This window comes from Oenanthe melanoleuca, chromosome 1 (assembly GCF_029582105.1).
Source record: "Oenanthe melanoleuca isolate GR-GAL-2019-014 chromosome 1, OMel1.0, whole genome shotgun sequence".
Taxonomy (NCBI): domain Eukaryota; kingdom Metazoa; phylum Chordata; class Aves; order Passeriformes; family Muscicapidae; genus Oenanthe; species Oenanthe melanoleuca.
The window spans coordinates 19757505-19774896 of record NC_079333.1 but is presented as its reverse complement, the minus strand read 5'-3'; the positions used below and the strand labels follow the sequence as shown (position 1 = coordinate 19774896).

At 37.9% G+C, this 17392-nt stretch overlaps 1 protein-coding gene across 4 annotated transcripts in view; it reads right to left on the bottom strand.

Moving 5' to 3' along the window:
• Positions 1 to 17392, bottom strand: part of CMSS1 (cms1 ribosomal small subunit homolog) — a 216551-nt gene that overhangs the window by 106496 nt on the left and 92663 nt on the right. The window contains exon 1 of one of the 4 annotated variants that reach the window (XM_056483769.1): positions 5776 to 5822. The exons of the other annotated variants lie outside the window; for them this stretch is intronic. Coding sequence (XP_056339744.1) covers positions 5776 to 5791 — 16 coding nt within the window. The 5' untranslated portion in view covers positions 5792 to 5822. Of the gene's footprint in view, positions 1 to 5775; positions 5823 to 17392 lie in introns of those variants that run through there. 4 annotated transcript variants of the gene reach the window in all.

Genomic DNA, 17392 nt, shown 5'->3' with positions numbered 1-17392 from the left:
TGCACTTTTCTCATGCTGTTAAGCCAAAGAGCAAGAGGGCACTGAGAAACCCTCTGAATTACCCTGTTGCTGTTTACCTGCAGCAGCTCAGACTAAGGGCTCCCACAGCAAGCCACGAGTAAGGCAGCAACAACCTTAGAAGGGTTTTAAAGTACAGACCATGGCATATATGGCAAAAATAAAATACTAAATCTTCACTGTTTCGGAGACTTCAAAGGACTTCTTCTGAACATGTAAGACTCTAATGTTGTCCTTTTGCATCCCTCTATGCATGGTGATCTTTGACCACACAGAAGATAATATCTACTGAAATACCATGATGACCCTAGCAAGCCTTTGAGAAAGGTACCTAACTAAGGCACACAGAAACACGTGGTGGGTGACCTTGGTGTTATCAGACAAGGTCTCTGAAGCTTGACAACACACCACAAATGCCAAACAAAGCAGAGCATGAGCAAAAGGCACAGTACTCCTTAGGTAAACCTAGATTTAAGTAGCCCAATAAATAAGACTGAGCTACAGTTATAGACATTTAACCCAGTCAGTTATTTTGGTTTGATACATTTTATATCTGGCTACCTGAGCCAGGACATTGCTGCCAACATCTGTTTCCTGCCTCTTGGGTCCTTCCTCAATCAGAGCTTCCTCTGGTTCTGTGGGCTTGCCTGAGCCAAGGAGCCAGAGCTTGCTCTTTCTCTCTCCAGGGTTGGCTGCTGCTTTGTGCAGCAAGAGGCAACCACAACCTGATGAACTGCAGGGTGGTGATGTCCTGCCTCATCAACCTGTACAAGTGAAGGTACAAGTTTTACCAAACAGTTACTTTTTACACTTTGACTTCATTCAGTACCTTTCAATTTTGAAAGAAAACCAAACCAAAACAAAACAAAAAAAACCAAAAAAGGACATTTTAAAGCTTTGTTTGATTCATAGTCTAGTTGCAAGCATGAAAGAAGAGGGGTTTGGGCAAAAAGCAAAAAATCAGTTCTACAGCCAAGGCACTGGCTATTTCACCAGAAGAAAACAAAAGCCAGAAATATCATTTCACTACTCAAACTGAAAGACAGATTCTAGAAACACAGCTTACATAAAGGCACGTGTCAAACAATATGCTTATTTTTTGCCTAAACACTGACTCACAGAATAAAATCTATGTTACTCTTTTATGTAAACAGTTCCTTTAAAAGCATGAAAATTAAATACAGACAACATTAAGCTGAACATGAACTTTTGCCATCCCCATTTAGGCATCTGGGTAATGATAATCATTAATTCCATTAGCATATGCTGCAATGTACGTAAAATGTGTTCACATTGTATTAGAGAACTTTAAGATATTTTAGTGATATGTTTACAATATGAATTTATTCATCTGGTGCACCTTCTGTGATTAACAGATCATAGGATGCTCGCTTTCCTTTAAGACATGTTTGCAAAATGTAATCAAAGTGTACATAAAATTTTATCTCAGACATCAGTATAGACTTTAGTAGAAGTAGTTGAGCCTTTTAGAACTAAGTTGGGCTGGTTTTGGTTTTTTTCTGGCTCAATTATTCACTTTGACCATTCTTTTCTCTTATTTCCAAGAAATGTCACGTTTCCACTTATCAAGGTTGTTTTCATTCTACACAAATGCTATGCTCTCAAGCCTTCATTTTTGAAAATTTCAAAAAGTAAAGGGGATGATGCTGTGCTTGTAAAAACATTCTTTAGTAACAGAATGAGTCTCATGGCATTTTAGGTTTCCCACAAGACATTTTTCTGTCTATCATTTTAGAACTTTTTCCCACACATTGTGTTTCTGATATAGGCTTTGGCAGGTTGTGAGATACGAGCTGGCTGGAAAATGATAGCCTGCTTTCAGCATATTCTTTTACAGTTAAACATTAAGCACTTTCTGCACAAGATAATTCAGACAGCAGCTCACACAGAGAAAAGGCGACAGTTTCAGCTGAGGAAAGCTAAAGGCATGAAGGATGCCAAAGACTTTTTGACAGTTCTAGAGAGAAAACAAAAGAATCTTGAAAAAAAAAAATCAGTATTACTTGAAAATTCTACACTGACTTCATTCTGCTCTTTATAAAGAGACTTGAGAACACATGGCAGTTAAAGGACACACATGCACAAAGAGCAGAACAAACACTGGCTGCAGCTACATTAAGCCAGCCCTCAATAAGTGAATGACGAAGGCTTCAAAGTGTATCAGAGAACATGCCCATGTTTTCATATCAGATGAATTTCCCAAGTGCTTAATTAAGGAATCGATAGGTGAACCAAATTTGATAGGAGCTCTCACACCTGCAGCCCAAGGAAGTTTCAAAAGCTGGAGACAGCAGCACAAACTTGCTGTTTGTGTTTTGTAAGCTTTTATCTGTACAAATACACAAGAAGAAACAGAAGACTTTACTGACAGACAGCAACTGACTCACGGTCGAATTGCAAAGCTCACTAATGTCAAAACACCACCACTGTTAAACCCATGAACCTGAAAAAACATCAGTTGATAAAAATCAGAATTCATGTAAGGACAGAGAAAGTTTCTAAAGCTGTCTGGATCACAGATATCTAATGGCACTTTTCATTTAGTTAGCCACATGGTCAGCTATCTGCAAAAAGTGTATTGAATGTTTCATAAACAGAGTTTAAAACAAAAGTGCTTCTAATCAGATCTGGCAGGAAAGGGAGAAATGCATACATAGAATGAGGTAAGTGTGATCTTGCCCAGCTGAAGAACAGGGAATGGCAGAGCTTCAGGCCATGACTCACACAGACACTAAACAGTAGAAAGCTACAGATAATTCTCAGGTAAACTTTGCATGAGCCACTACGTCACCCTTCTCTACCCTTCCTGCATTAATCATGTCATTAGTAACCTGACGCAGCCCAAGAAGAATGTCTGATTTACAGGGAGCAGAGCAATGCTAACAGAACAAACCCTCTGGCAGAGCAAAAAAGGAAAGACCAACCTAAATTTCATTTTAGTTTGAACCACACCCTAAAAGAACATGGAAACTAGGAAAAAGAAAAAACAAAAATAGGTATCTTCCCACCATGAGATTACATACTTCATTAAAAGTTCCTGATGAACCAGTTACTTAAGAGTACAAATACAAAGGACTTGCAAGAGTGCAGGGATAAAAATCCAGCCCTAACATGTACCTAAACAAAGCAAAGGAGGTGGGGGGGAAACCCCCAAGCTTTCTTTTGAAGTTTTCACCACAGTTACGTAATTTCCATGTTACTCTAGGTGTTTTCAAACATCTTTTATAGTGCACAGTTGGGAACCAATTCTACAATGAGTACAAAGTGTACTGTTAGGAAAGATTCATGTCTCAGGTATCTTGGTTACTCCATAAATATAAAAAGGATAAGGGGAATCAGTGGGGCAAGTGAAAAATGGAAAATTTCAGAATTTCTTTATAAAATTATTACTAACTCTGAATTGATAGCAGTCACTTTGATAAATGTGGCTATAATCTACATTACTGTATATGGCTATTTCACCTTAAATATCCTGTAAAAGTAACACTTAAATATCCTGTAAAAGGAACGCTCACTTGAAGGAAGGGCAGATCACTACCATTCACTCTGAAGCAAATAAAAAACCCTGTAGATTACCTTAAAAGCAAAATGGAATTATCCTTAGTTTTTTGAAACAAACAAAATTATCACCCAAAATAAGGTGTGCAGGTAGTAGCAGCTGCTGTGTTAAAACTCAGGTCTGCAAAAGCCAGTTCATAGTTGCAATTTCCAGAAGAGCACCACAGAAAATGCATACTTAAGTCTAAGTGAATGGCAAACCCACTTCTTATGATGGTATTTTGTTCAGTTTCTCATGGCTTCATCTGTTTCTAAGTGTTCCTAAGTAGACTGTCTATTCTCTTGATACTGCCTTCCCATTGAACACTCCCTTTTTCCTCATTTTCTTCTAATTTTGTTTTGGCAACAATTCTGTGAACTGCCAAATTAATTTCTTACCTTCATGACTTTGACCCCCAGGGTTGCAGGTCTACTTTCCATCTTAAAGCAAAGCTCTAGAAATTGGAATCTCCATTGTCTTTGACCCTCTACAACAGCAGAGCTGAAATGTGTCATCTCAGTTAAAACCAGCTAACCATTTTGTTCCTACTCATTATTAATGGCATCCTTTTCACAGTATAAAATCGTGTACAAAATATGAGCAACTGTATAGCCAAAATGGTAGCACAATAATCACAATATTAGTGGAACGCAAAATAACAAAGAAAATGCACTTATCTTCTCAAACCAGTTTGGAAAGCTTCTCCATCATGCCCTGACACTAGCCCTATATCTCTTAATAAAAATTTTAAAACAGATGTTTTGAAGGTTTTCTAAACTTATGTAAATGGCATGTCCCTTTCAGGGCTTCTGGCTTTAAAGCCAACAGTAACTTGAGAGAAGCAAAAAATTCTTTCGTCCCTGGTGGTTGTTCAATGTCATGTGCAGGAAAACACAGATAACCCCAAATCTGAAATAGGCAACAATCTGCCTTAGAACTATTCCCTTTGTCACCAGTCTTTCTGAAGGTCAGGTAAAGACTATGTGGGCACAGTGAAACAGCTCTCAGAAGAGTGTCTACATTGATAAACTGGGTTTGCCACAAAACAGTAGGTGTCTGCCTTCATTCAGCAAAAGTGTTAAGGACAGTTTCACAGCTTAGGTTTATTTTGGGAGGAGTGGGGATATCTGGCTTGTCTTTTTTAATTTAAGACCTGAAAGCAAAGAAAAGATTTGGAGATACAATGCCAACAGCTTAATGAATATACTGCAGTGTATATAAGCACCCTGGGGAATACTTGCACTCAGATAAACAACAGATTCCATCTTCCCCTGCCTTAAGGAATATAAACCAGGATCATAGTTTACACTTAATTCAATAGTGGCTTTCAAAACAAACTTATTTCAGACATACCTAGCAAACACTCCTCACTCTGCATCCAAAACTTTCTCTTGGAAACAAAAGGCCTCTTCCTTGACAAAGATTTCACGGATATCTTCCAAATCTGCCAACAGCTTGCATTACATAGTACACCTAAAAATTTTAAACTGACCTTTGTCCCCTCTGAGAAAGCTGTCTGTTCTAAATGGCCCACACACACTCAGCAGAAAGCCAAAGCTCACACAGACTCTTTCAAATACATTAGGTATCTGTCTCATGGGGAGAGGTGAGAAGAGCTTTCTGCAGTGTTGAATATCCCACTGCAAATATCTGGGACCTCAGAGGTTTCTCCTACACCTTCTCTGTGGCACTGCTTCCTTTGCCAGTATGGGCTGCAGAATGGCAAGGAGGAGGAACACTCACAGCCCACTAAGGCTGCACACCTACTGAAGTGAGATTGGAAGCTGCACTTTCCTCAAGGGAACATGCAGTGGAGCTTGCATGGCTATTATATATCCTTGCAAACACACAGAGTTTTCTGGTGGTGGGAACTGAATTTCATGCCTTCTGACAACTTAAAAATCTATCCCTAGTGAAGAAAAACAAAACCTAAGACACAAAGCAGACAATGGCTACAGAGACTCCAGAGGAATGTAATGACTGTAACAAAAGGCATCAGCAGTAGTGTGACAAAGGTTTATTAATGGGTCAAAAAACAAGCTCAAATGACTCAGACACAGAATCAATCCCAGCAAGATTTCCTTAAACCTCCTTCAGAGACTGCAGGCCCTCATGCAGTTTGTATCCAAGCTCTCTTGGGATGGGTAAAAAGAAGGCTCTATCTGGCCTTTCACCTCTTGCTCAGAAGGATGCCTTACCAAAGCAGGGCAGCATCAATACCCCCTTTAGCAGATCAGAAACAGGTTCTGAAAGAGGGGCAGAGAGTCAAAGCAGAACATACACAACTCCTACCAAACTGCCACAGGTGCAACGCAATTGGTCTTGGTGTGATTGTAAGAATTCCGTCAGAAAATGGTCAAGAGAGTTTGTACAACTATTCAAAAAGCTGTAAATAGGCTGTAAGTGTGGAGAGATTGACAACAGTGTGTTGAGAGTGACAACAGTGGAGTGATTTAGGTATTTATTCCATTCATTCAAGGAAAGCATGCCTAACCACCCTAAACTACAGCCTTGCTCTATGGAAACACTACCTACCCTTGCCACTATCAGAACTTTCATGAACCCTATGAATACTTTAATATTTCCTTTTGGTTGTTAATTCATATGTAGGTGTCATACCAAGAGAAAGCAGGATGTTGTGATTTTGAGCATTTCTATGTTTCACAAAATTAACACCTTTAACTCATCTATGCCAGGCCTTATCTCAATTATCCAACTTAAAAAGCTCAGTAGCAGGAAGGCTAAAACATTAATTAAAAAAAAAAATCTCAATTGCCTGGATTTAAAAAAAAACAAACACTGAATCAATTCAGAAATCCTACTCTTTTCACCAACAAATCCACAAATTTTTAAACAAAGCTTTCTAAGCAGTAAGAAATGTATTCCTTGATGTTCTGTGTGTACCACGGAACAGCCCTTGATGGGGAGAATCACAACAGCCAGGTTTTAGTTTCTTCCAGAATACCAAAACAAGTTCCAGATTCTTCTATACATTGGATGAGGAGGTAAATGCTTCAGCTGGATGTCTAAAGATGCAGGAGAAAGATTAGAATATACTGAGATCAAAAAGGGACAGTCATAGAACTGGCTGGAATTATGGACTGAACAGGAACAAAATCCACATTTATTGGTCAAAACCAACCCAATATACTTTGAAGAAAAATACAAAACAAACAAAAAACCCCCACCCCTTAAATAACATAATTTTACATCACTATTACAAGAAAACATGTTAATTAAGTTCCTTGTGGTGGATCTCTGAAAAGCCAAGGAGACAGACTGATAAACTGACATTATTTCTCATATCTTGCATTGCTAGATAATTTTGTAAGGTGAATATTTACACTGCATCTCATAATTTCTTTTCTTTTGTTTTAACCAACAATTAGTAAAACAGGATTCTGGTTTTATCTCCCTCATGTGTCTAAATCAATAACTGTTTGGTAATTACAAAAACTTTCTCCCTTTTGACTTTGAGAATGAATTGCCTGCTTCACTATCAAAAATTCCAAATTTAAACAAGAAAACATCTGCAGATCAAACATTTTGTGCCCCTAGCATTTAAAAGCAAAGATATGCAAAATCTAAGTGACAATGCAGGGCATCTGTAATTTTAAACATGCTTCTTTTGTTAAAAAGTGCTATTGCAGCCTTTCTGGTATTTGTTATCTTATTAAAATAGCCAAGAGCAAAGTGATCAAAAGGCACATTACCTGAAAAAGTTTGAGGCAGATAATCATGGGAATACTTGAGATTACCTGACATTGACATGGAAACAATCCATAACATCCAAAAAGCAGTGGGAAATCAGCATAGCCTAAGAAGAACTTTAGAAATCTAAGGGTTCAAGAAAGAGTTATCCAGAGCACATGAGCTAACTCAGACTAACTGGTGCCTTCTCCCTCTTCTCTGTCATTACCCATCAGTAATAGATGGTTTAATACTAGAAATGCATTATGTGGTTTTCCACTCTTGGCAATAACTTCCAGAAACAGCAGACAAATCTAAAATATAATTCAGTTTGAAACAACTGTGTGTGTATACCAAATGAGTTGATACCATCAAATAACAAAAAATACGTCTTCCTGCATCTTAATAATCCCATTTTCCTTCCTTTTCCTTTCTGTTACATCCTTGGATCATCTTCTAAAAACACAGATCATACTTGTTTCACTCCTCAGAATGTAGCAGGGCTGAGTTGGGCTGCACTCAGGTCTTCTGTCCACTAGCCTGTCTTTATCTCCTCGAGCACCTCACATCTCTATAAAAAAGCCCAATCTCTGCTATTACCATTCAGCATCCCCATGATCCCTGGCCATGAGCTACACTTTTCAAAGTGCCCTTCAAGGTCAGTGACCCAGCTTCACAAACAGGCGAATTTCCAAAGAGGAAATTACTACACGACTTCCAGCAGCTAGAATTTGTTCACTCCCTACCAACATAAATGAGTATTTTTTTAAACTACAGAAGACTATAGAAAAAAAGTACAGAAGAAACAAGTTTTAAATGAAACAAAGATCAGAGGCTAAACAGCAGAGTTTTAGTTTAATATTCCTACAGGCATCTGCTAGACTTCATTTCAGCTAATCATATTATCCATGTGCAACTTCTTAAATGGTAAAATCTTTACTGCATCTAGTTTACCTCTTAATAAATTATTTTGTAAAAAATTATCAAGCTAATGCTGAAATAAAGACGTCTGCAATCTAAAGAAAAAAAATCTCTCAAGCAATATTCACTTACACTTGCTAAAATAATAATAATTTATGCTTGATTTTTACTGCAGATTCATACTATAAGAGGCACAATTCTGGAGACAACTAAGAGGAAATTTAGGGAAAATATCCCTAACTATCAGCAGAAGAACTCTGAACTGGTAGGAAATACTTTTATTTGCATGCTTTTACATGGGTACTTCTGAAAAATATAAATAAAATGAAAGCTTTCTCATATCTGAACTTTTCAGTACAAAAAAAATAATAAGAACCTGTACATACAGGACACTTTTTGCAGATAACTTGGTAGATTGACTAGTGAAAAATGTTAAATCTTTCAAAAGCAAATTCTTTTAAATTCGAAGTCAGAGAATGCACTAGGGGAAAAATCAGATTTTCTTCTTCCTTTTGTACTAAGGAATTCAGTTGATTAAATTAGTGAAAAGCACATTAGATATCAAATCAGTCTCCGAGCATAAAGTAAATGGGAAAGCATAAGTAGATTTTTATTTCTCCTTTACCACTTTTTCAAGTCAAAGATATCCCTTAAAATATTAAACAAAACTATCAAAAGTTATGTGAGGCCCCCATATGTTTAAAAAGTAGGTTCATACAGCCAGCAATATCATTATATTAAATACATACAGTGGTTACCACAACTGCTTTTGCCATTTGTACATCAGAGCAACAAGTTATGTTTTTTCTGGGTTGAAATTATGTTTCTGTAAACATATTCTGGAATTTCACTGTTTCATTTAAATTAATATGGATCTTATGGTAAGTGGCCCCAGGAGAAGGCACATTTCTGATGTCTTTGCATGAAACACATACCTTCCTGAAACACTTCCTGCACCCGTTTTTGGATATTATCACTGTTGTCTGACAAGAATGAGGTCAGCTAGGATTTGTAGCAATACTTTACAGCAGCTGTCCGGCATTTCTTAGAAACTCCACAAGCCTTTAACTCCTTAACTGCCTCACCAAAACAGACATGGAAGTCTTGCAAGAAAACTGGAAGAATTATGACTTTTCAGGGTACTGACTAGTCTCAAAGGGTTTAACAGAGGGAAGTAAAATACTGAGCTTTTCAGGTAAGCAAAAATGAGCAAGATCATGAAGAGGGATGAGAACTTAAGAAATGTTACCACCTTTATGGCAGCCAGCCCAAATCAGGGATAGGGAGGCAAGACAACATGATATATACAGAAGAAAGAGACATACTGTGTTTGAAAAACAGCAGAGAGACACCCAGGTTTAAAATAGTCAGGTTTATCAGCATTCTCCCACAGAGAGCCACTTGGCTGGCTCTCAGCAAATAAAACTGTCCATTTGCTCAGTAGCACTAATAAAACTGCACTAAAATTGTATAAGCAGCAACAGTACTCTGAATTTGCACAGAACTTAGTTATAGGGTTACACAACAAACTACCATCCCCAATACCCTCACAAAACTTCCTGATGTTTTATAACTAGCTGTCTCAGGTCAGGCTGGCTGTCAGAAATCTTTTAAATTCATACAGGAAGCAGCATTTACTCAATCACTAGCATGAGCTCACTGCATGAATTAATCTCTCATTAGTAAAAATTGATTTGATTTGTATCAATCATGCCCATATTTCCATTAAACAAGCCAAAATCTGCACTCGTGTTATACTGGCTGTGGGAGGGCAGACAGAACAACAAAGATGCAGGCTTAATGGTATTTGGCACATAAATTTTACTTGTATAAAAGTTAATGTGTTTAATTATTTTAAAGTTTCACTCCAGGTGTAAATCTACTTGCTACCAGTTTCCTGAACTGCACTGGCCAGGGTTTCCCTTTGAGCAGCTTTAAGATGACACAAACTTAACATGTCACCAAACCCAAGTTTCTTTGCCTTGTCGGTTTTCCACACCTTGTGTAAGGGCTGTGGAGGAGACAAGAACACCTCAATATCACACCACCGTCTCTCCAATTCAGGCACCAGAAAAGGCTCTGAGGGAACTAGGAGTGCAAAGCATGTGTTAAAAATGCTCAGCTATGAGATTGGTGACAGACTCTGACCATGCAGCACAAATATCCTGATAAGAGAAATATCCACAGCTTCTTACTTTCCTTTTTCACTGTGTTTAAGGTGTTGCACACATCTTCCCACTTTATGTCCAGTGATCCTAGTTTGCATATTCTTCCAAGAACACTGTGATGACTTTGTGATTTAAACCATAATTTAGTTACAACATAAATATTGGCATAGTTTTAAAAAGACCAGTATTCCTCCCTAGGCTCCATACTGCTCACACTTTGCAGGGTTTTGGCAGCAAGTGACTCAGCTCATCTGTTATCAGACTGTGAAACACTTCAGAATGTACAACAGATCTAAGAAAGCATTTACAAACTCAACTTGGGGGAAGAAGAAGATGTAAAACCAAATCTTTCACAAAAGTGAGTCTGTGTTACGAAAGTCCCTGTATGCCTTTGGCAGCTTCTGTTCCTACCTGAGGCAGGGCGTACCCATATGTAATGTATTTTATACATGTGCCTGCAGGTCTGCAGGACAACCTCTGTATTCTTTCCAAATGGCAACTTTTCAAGAAGCAGCTGCCACTATGCACCTTATTGTGTACAGCAGCTCAAGCTAAAAGCCGAGAAGCAAGTCAACACACAAAAAATTAGCCCAGCAAACCAAGCAAAACACAAAGAATGAAAAAGTAAGCAATTTCCAATCACTTCACCTGGCTCATGAATTAAACTAACAAATGCTCATGAAGGAAATAACATTCAAATGAATGTTCCTTGTCTATCATGACAGTTCCTGATGAATTTAGTTACAATGATTAGAGTAAATATGTATATAATTTTATTATACATAATTGAAAGATAAAATAGAGGGAATCAAATTATAATAGACCAGAAATATTTTTGGGTTTGAAACAATTGCAAAAACTCACATGCTCCTGGAGACTTGTACAACAATTCAAATTAGCCCAAATACAAGCAACATGTTCTTTAGGGACAAATTATCTTTGATGAAATGGGGAAAAGCTGCCCAATCTTACAGGCAGGTTACAAGATTAATTTTAGCTTTTGCTCACTGATGAATCATTGACTTCACCTTCTTAGTCCAGCTTTAAGTGCCTATAATTGGCCATAAACTATATTGTGAGACACATGAACAAGCACCTTAGTGTAAAAACCCAGTCTAAGAGACACAAAAGAAAATGCAAAGAAACTAGCAGCTCCAGCTGCTTTACCTGATACATGTAGGTTGATTTGAAATGTTCAAAGCAGCCTTCAGCAAAGTATCACCTATCCTAAAAGACTTATAGTTTGAGGCATGTTTGAATGTTCATTTGTTCATTCAGTTGAACAAAAGCAGACAGGAGCAAGAAGGAAGCCTGAATCATTTTGCCAAAGCTAACAAGAAAGCAAACCCTGACAGTCTTGGTGCAGATTCTGCTCTGGAAATATAAGAACCAGGAAATATAAATAAGGAAAAAAAAAATCACAAAGTCTTATGAGGACTGCAAAATAATTTCCACAGGAATGCAGAGGAAGTCTCATCCCATGTAATACCTTAAACTAGACAGAACAAAATAGTGGAAAGTAACACAAGGAAAAAGCTAGTACTGGCAAGTAGACAGGCTATATGGAATACATTTTTATCTTGCATCTCTGACTTCTATTAACATTTTTGTGGCTCTTGAGGCAGCAAGGTAGGAGCTTTGGTTTCTACTCCATAAACTCAAGCCAAAAGCCTCCCACAGTTCCATTTGGTAACTTCAGCTTAACATGCTCAAATATACACAGACTTCTGACAATGATTCAATTTCCCACTCAAACATAAACTATGCCAAAAAACACCCAAGATTATTTCAACTAATAAACACTTGGTAACAAAACATGTCAAATCAACTTGGTCTTTACATCAATTTAAAAGCCTCTTACCACAATTGCTGCCTGAACCATAGTGTGCTGCAGGAAGCACCAAAAGAAAACAATGATTGATAACATTCTCAGTGTTCCTCTGACTGTCAGCACTTCTGTGGTTGCACAAAGCTTAGGACCCTGCACTTGAACGAGTAATTCTCCTGCACTTGGGCTTGTGCTGTGGAAATAATTTTAAGGATGTCAACGTCTGATGCCTGAAGACTAGGATTTGAGACTAATACTGTGCCAAAATTTAGTTTTTAAAACTAATAGATCAAAGTTCTGTATCCTGCCATGGTGCAGTTTCAAAGCCCTTTGATTTAACCTTCATGGACATCTCTTCACAAGAAATACAATACTTGAAAATATGTACAATGTTTCCTCAACTTAATACAGATGCTGCTCAGTAGCATATTTATTCTCTATAAAACAGTGACATTTGAACTTCAAATTTTCCCAAATTCCATCCAACTCCCCTACTAAGTTTATATATTGAGTATTAAAAAGACAGCTGAAGGAAAAAAAAAATTCAATACACGGACACAAATTAAGTGCAAGGTAACTTGTCATATCCTGGATTTACAGATCCTGAAATTGTGTTCTCCAGATGGTAATTTCCAAATTTTCACAGTTACATATTTGGTATGGTTAGCTCTTGCCCAAGAGGCTTTTCCAATGTAAGTAGTATCTCTAATAGACCATTCTGATGAGCAATTAAAGAAAAGTGAGGCAAATTTCCACCAGACAGATGAAAGGAATACAGTAGAAATGTACATCAGGTAAAACATTGATTGGAAAATCATCCCCAGTAGCCACTATAGCAGCTAAAAGCTGGTTTTCCTGATGAGGACTGAGGCACATTTGAGAGGCTATACTACCCATAAAAGCAAGCCTTCTCCTCCACAACTACAATTTTGAAGCTAATCATGAACAAATAAATACTAAATTTGCTCAAAACACTTGAGACAAAAGTTCTTAGACAATCCAGTTCAACAGACAACACATGTATCCAAACACAATGTCCTATTTCCATATGTGTTTTCTCCTACAGAATGGTGACATGAGCTAAAATTTCATTCCCACTGAGAGATGTGTTGACTGCTCATGGAAAGATGAATCACTCTTCTCAATGGAAATAATGACTCGTGACAGCAATTAACTTCTAATATACAAAGTATTGCACGGGCAAAGTTAGCCTGACTCTCTACTGCAAATAATTAATGGATTGCTACAAAATGTATTTCACTACCTAGGTGAAAAGGTACTGGAGAATTAATAGTCTAGTTTCTCACCTGTGCTACAGGAAAAATGCATCAGGAAAGCCAGAGGCTGATCCAGTTAAAAAACCTTTCTGAGAGTGGCCAAAGGCAGATGTTTGCTGAAAGACAGCAATGGGAGTGATCCTCCTCCTAGCATGTCTTCAGCTGTCACTTAAGGATTTAAGCTGCTTTCAGAACATACTTCTGAACTACCACAATTAAACTGCTGCTCTGTGAATCTCCTCAAGTGAAAGCACTGACACCTCTGGCCTCAGCTGTATCCTGTGGCACTCACCTCAGTGGTTTAGCTACATGCATCAAAATACTTCACTTTGTTTCAATTCTGTGGCAAACTGATGCACTGAGTGTCCCTCATCATCATCCTATGAGCAAATAACTATTTCCATTTACTTCATGGAAATAGTTACTTCACTTTACTCAGGATGTCTGAGCCCTAAACCATGTGTCTTTTACAAATTTTCTTTCCTATTTACTGCTTGTCCCAGGAGATAAGAGCACAGGTAGTCTGGTGCTACTTTACATTTTATGAAGAAAAAGAATCAGCTGCATCCCATACACAAAATATGTTTGCGGAAAGGCATAATGATGCCTTCTGGTTTAGACTACCTGCTGTGTTAAAGCTCTCTGGTTTCTGAGCACTGCTGGAGACTAAGTTGAAGTACTCCCACAACAATGACAAGCCCCCTTAGCTGAGCATCAGTTGCTAATAACTGCCTCAGGACTTTTTCTTAGAGACAGAAGTACCTAATTAAATAGGCTGATAAATCATCTATTTTCACAATTTTCCTGCTACAATTCTGGCAATTAGTTCTTAAGCAAAGCCAACTATGGTAGGTTGCACTGAACAAGATGTTCAAGATTTCTGAGAAGTAACACTTATTCCTTTGAGAAGGAAGAGTGCACAACAGGGGAGGAAAGAGGCTTTCATACTTCAGAGTTTAGGTATTTAACCAACCAATCTGCTGCTACACCTCATGGAATACACTTCTCCCAAGTGGAAGAAGAAATCCACCTTTGGAATCGTGGAAGTGCCCTCTGAACACCAACCCTGTCCCTCTTCACTGTTTACAGCCAGGTAGGCTAGGTAAATATGCAAAGTTACTGTGAAAACCTTCCTGCACAAGCATTTATATTAAGAGATCTGATTCTGGACACAGAGTCATCCTTTTTTTACAAGGTATCACAGTCTCAGCCCTTACAATTCTTCCTCACAGTGGAGTGAGTTTGCCCATGTGTATGCCTAGGTAGTTTTAGAGAGAGGTAATTTTATATATGTAAAAACATATGAGCCTTATTTGTGTCCCACAATTAGGCACAGAGTTACTCACAGCCTTCCAGATGCTCTGTCTAGCTCACCCTGCATATACAGCTTCCCTAAGACAAAGATGACACTCCAACATTGGTGACATGGCCACTTCCCCAAAACTGTCATAGGTCTTTTGTCAAGAGATTCTTTCCTCCCTCCCTTCTGTCCCTTGAACCTCCCAGGCCACGCTGGCTGTCCCCCAGTGGCACAGCCAGCAGGTTTCTGCTTGCTAAACTGAATTGTATCTAGTCCAGATTCTTAAAGCCTCACATCTCTGACAAACTGTGGATCACATAATGTAAAGGATATCAGGACGACACTGGCTTAACAGATATTTGAAGAACACCACAACAAGAATTTGCTATAAGGCTTCTTCACTATTCAGAGCCCAAAGAAAAGCAGTGCCTTGCAGTGTCTCCTTAGAAATAACTTCATTTTGAAAGGCACAATGCAGGTGCAGTAAAGTAAAGATGACCAGGTTCCCAAATTATCACTCCTGTCAATTTTTTCAGTGCAATTTAGGAGCCCTGTCTAGGACTTAGCAGGACATTAAGAAGCTCTATATATCATGTTCAAATACAGCAAAACTAAGTCTAGAATGCACATTTGCAAAAGGCAACTTTCATTTTATCCCAAAAAGACTGAACTTCACTTAACTCATAAGAGACCAACTTATTCCAATTTAATTCTATTCCTGAAACAAGAAGCACTAGTATTTACTGTTGAAGCCTTTGCCTGTCACACCATACATTTTAAATAAATCACTAATGTCAAAGAGATGGGTATGTTTCAGCAGCTCTAATTTGCATGAAGCTCAAACTATGACCTAAACAATCTCACTATGCAAATGCTCTGAGGGTAAGCCTACATAATTTGTCTTAAGCTCAAGCAAAAACAGAAAATGATGAACAGTATTCCTGACAGTATTAAGGCTGGTGTTAAAAGCCACAATCTACACGATATTTATCATACACATATATTTCTTCCTTACTTTTTCCTTCAATTCTAGTCCTAAAAACCAAACCAGACAGCCAGTTTTACTCCTCAGTTATGAATATATATATTCATATACTTCTCAGTTATGAATATACCTTCCCTCTCTTATCCCACTAAATTCTATGGTTTGGTGGTTAAGGATTTTTTTTTTGGTGGTGCTTCCTTGGTGATTTTTTTTTTTGGTTCATGTGGGGTGAGTATATGGGGGTGTGTGTATGGAGGTGTGTATGTGTGGGTGTGGGAGTGTTTTTTTATAATTTTCTTCTTTTTTTAAGGCTCTATGACAAGAAAATGACCAAACCTTAATTTAACCATCTTACTGTTTTTATATTTGTTTCTTTAATTAATAAGTATGCTTGTGTTAACAAAAGACCTTTAAAATGCTACATTTTGAGGCTGTCCAGACTATACTTAAAGGAAAATACATGTACTCAGAGTTACGTGAGCAGTAAGAGTCAAAAAATACAGTCTCTAACCCTGTAATCCAATCTTGCACATGCAGTCCCACAGACTTTATTGGGCCTATCAGCAAGAAAGCTTGCAAGATGCCATCATGTGCACTCTGATGTTCAATGGGTATTTGGTATTAAATGATACAGAACAGATCCTCTGACCTTTCATTTAAAAGCCTTACCTTTATTTTACCACTGGAAATTTAACTTAAATACTTAAATTTTGGTGTCAGAGATTGTTCCTCAAATAGAACTGCTTGCACATATAGGAACATTCAAGGCTGTGTATCACCTTAATCAAGGTAAATCCACTCTACTGTTAACACTTTTTACATACTTATTCACTCAAACAGAACTGATTTGAACAGAGCACTAAGAAAAATTACCCTCTTAGAGAAAGAACATAAATACTATTAACACATGGGAACCTATGATCACAACATGCACACACCTGCTGTGCATTACAACCACTCAGTAATCAGAAGGGGGAAGGGGTGTCCACTTTGGAATTTATCTTCTTTTTCTTCATGCTAAGCAAATGTTCACAAACAAATCAGAAGTTTGACCAGGCAGTATCTTTTCCACACACACACATATATATATACATATATATATATATATATATATATATATATATATATATATATATATATATATATATATATATCTAGGAGAGATGTCTGTACATTCAGATGATGAGGTGCACATACACTGTCAGAAGTGGCATTAACCCTCTGGTTTAATGTATAACAAATTAGCATTATTTGTGTGCAGAAGAGGCATGGTGCTATCAGGAGCTAAATATTAGCTTCTGATAAAATAATTTTGGTGGAGTCTTGCAAAGCAGCAAGCTAAGGATCTCTGCCTGCAGGATATGACTCATTGCTTCATTAGGAAGGGCTTGCATGTTAAGTGCAAACATTTGGAGTCACCTGTGCATGCTCTCCTCAACACACCTAAAAACTGTAGACTTGTCCTCAGCTGCCAGGAAAACACCAGTAGAAATGTAATGTAATTGCCATCAAAAAGCAATTTCAACAGGCCTCTCCTGGCAGATCACCCCATCTCTGATAACTGCTGTTCAGGGAGCAGTTCCTTCCCCAGTGCTCTCATTATAATTGCAGGGCTGAACACAGGCAGCAGAAGGGTCCCTACTGTG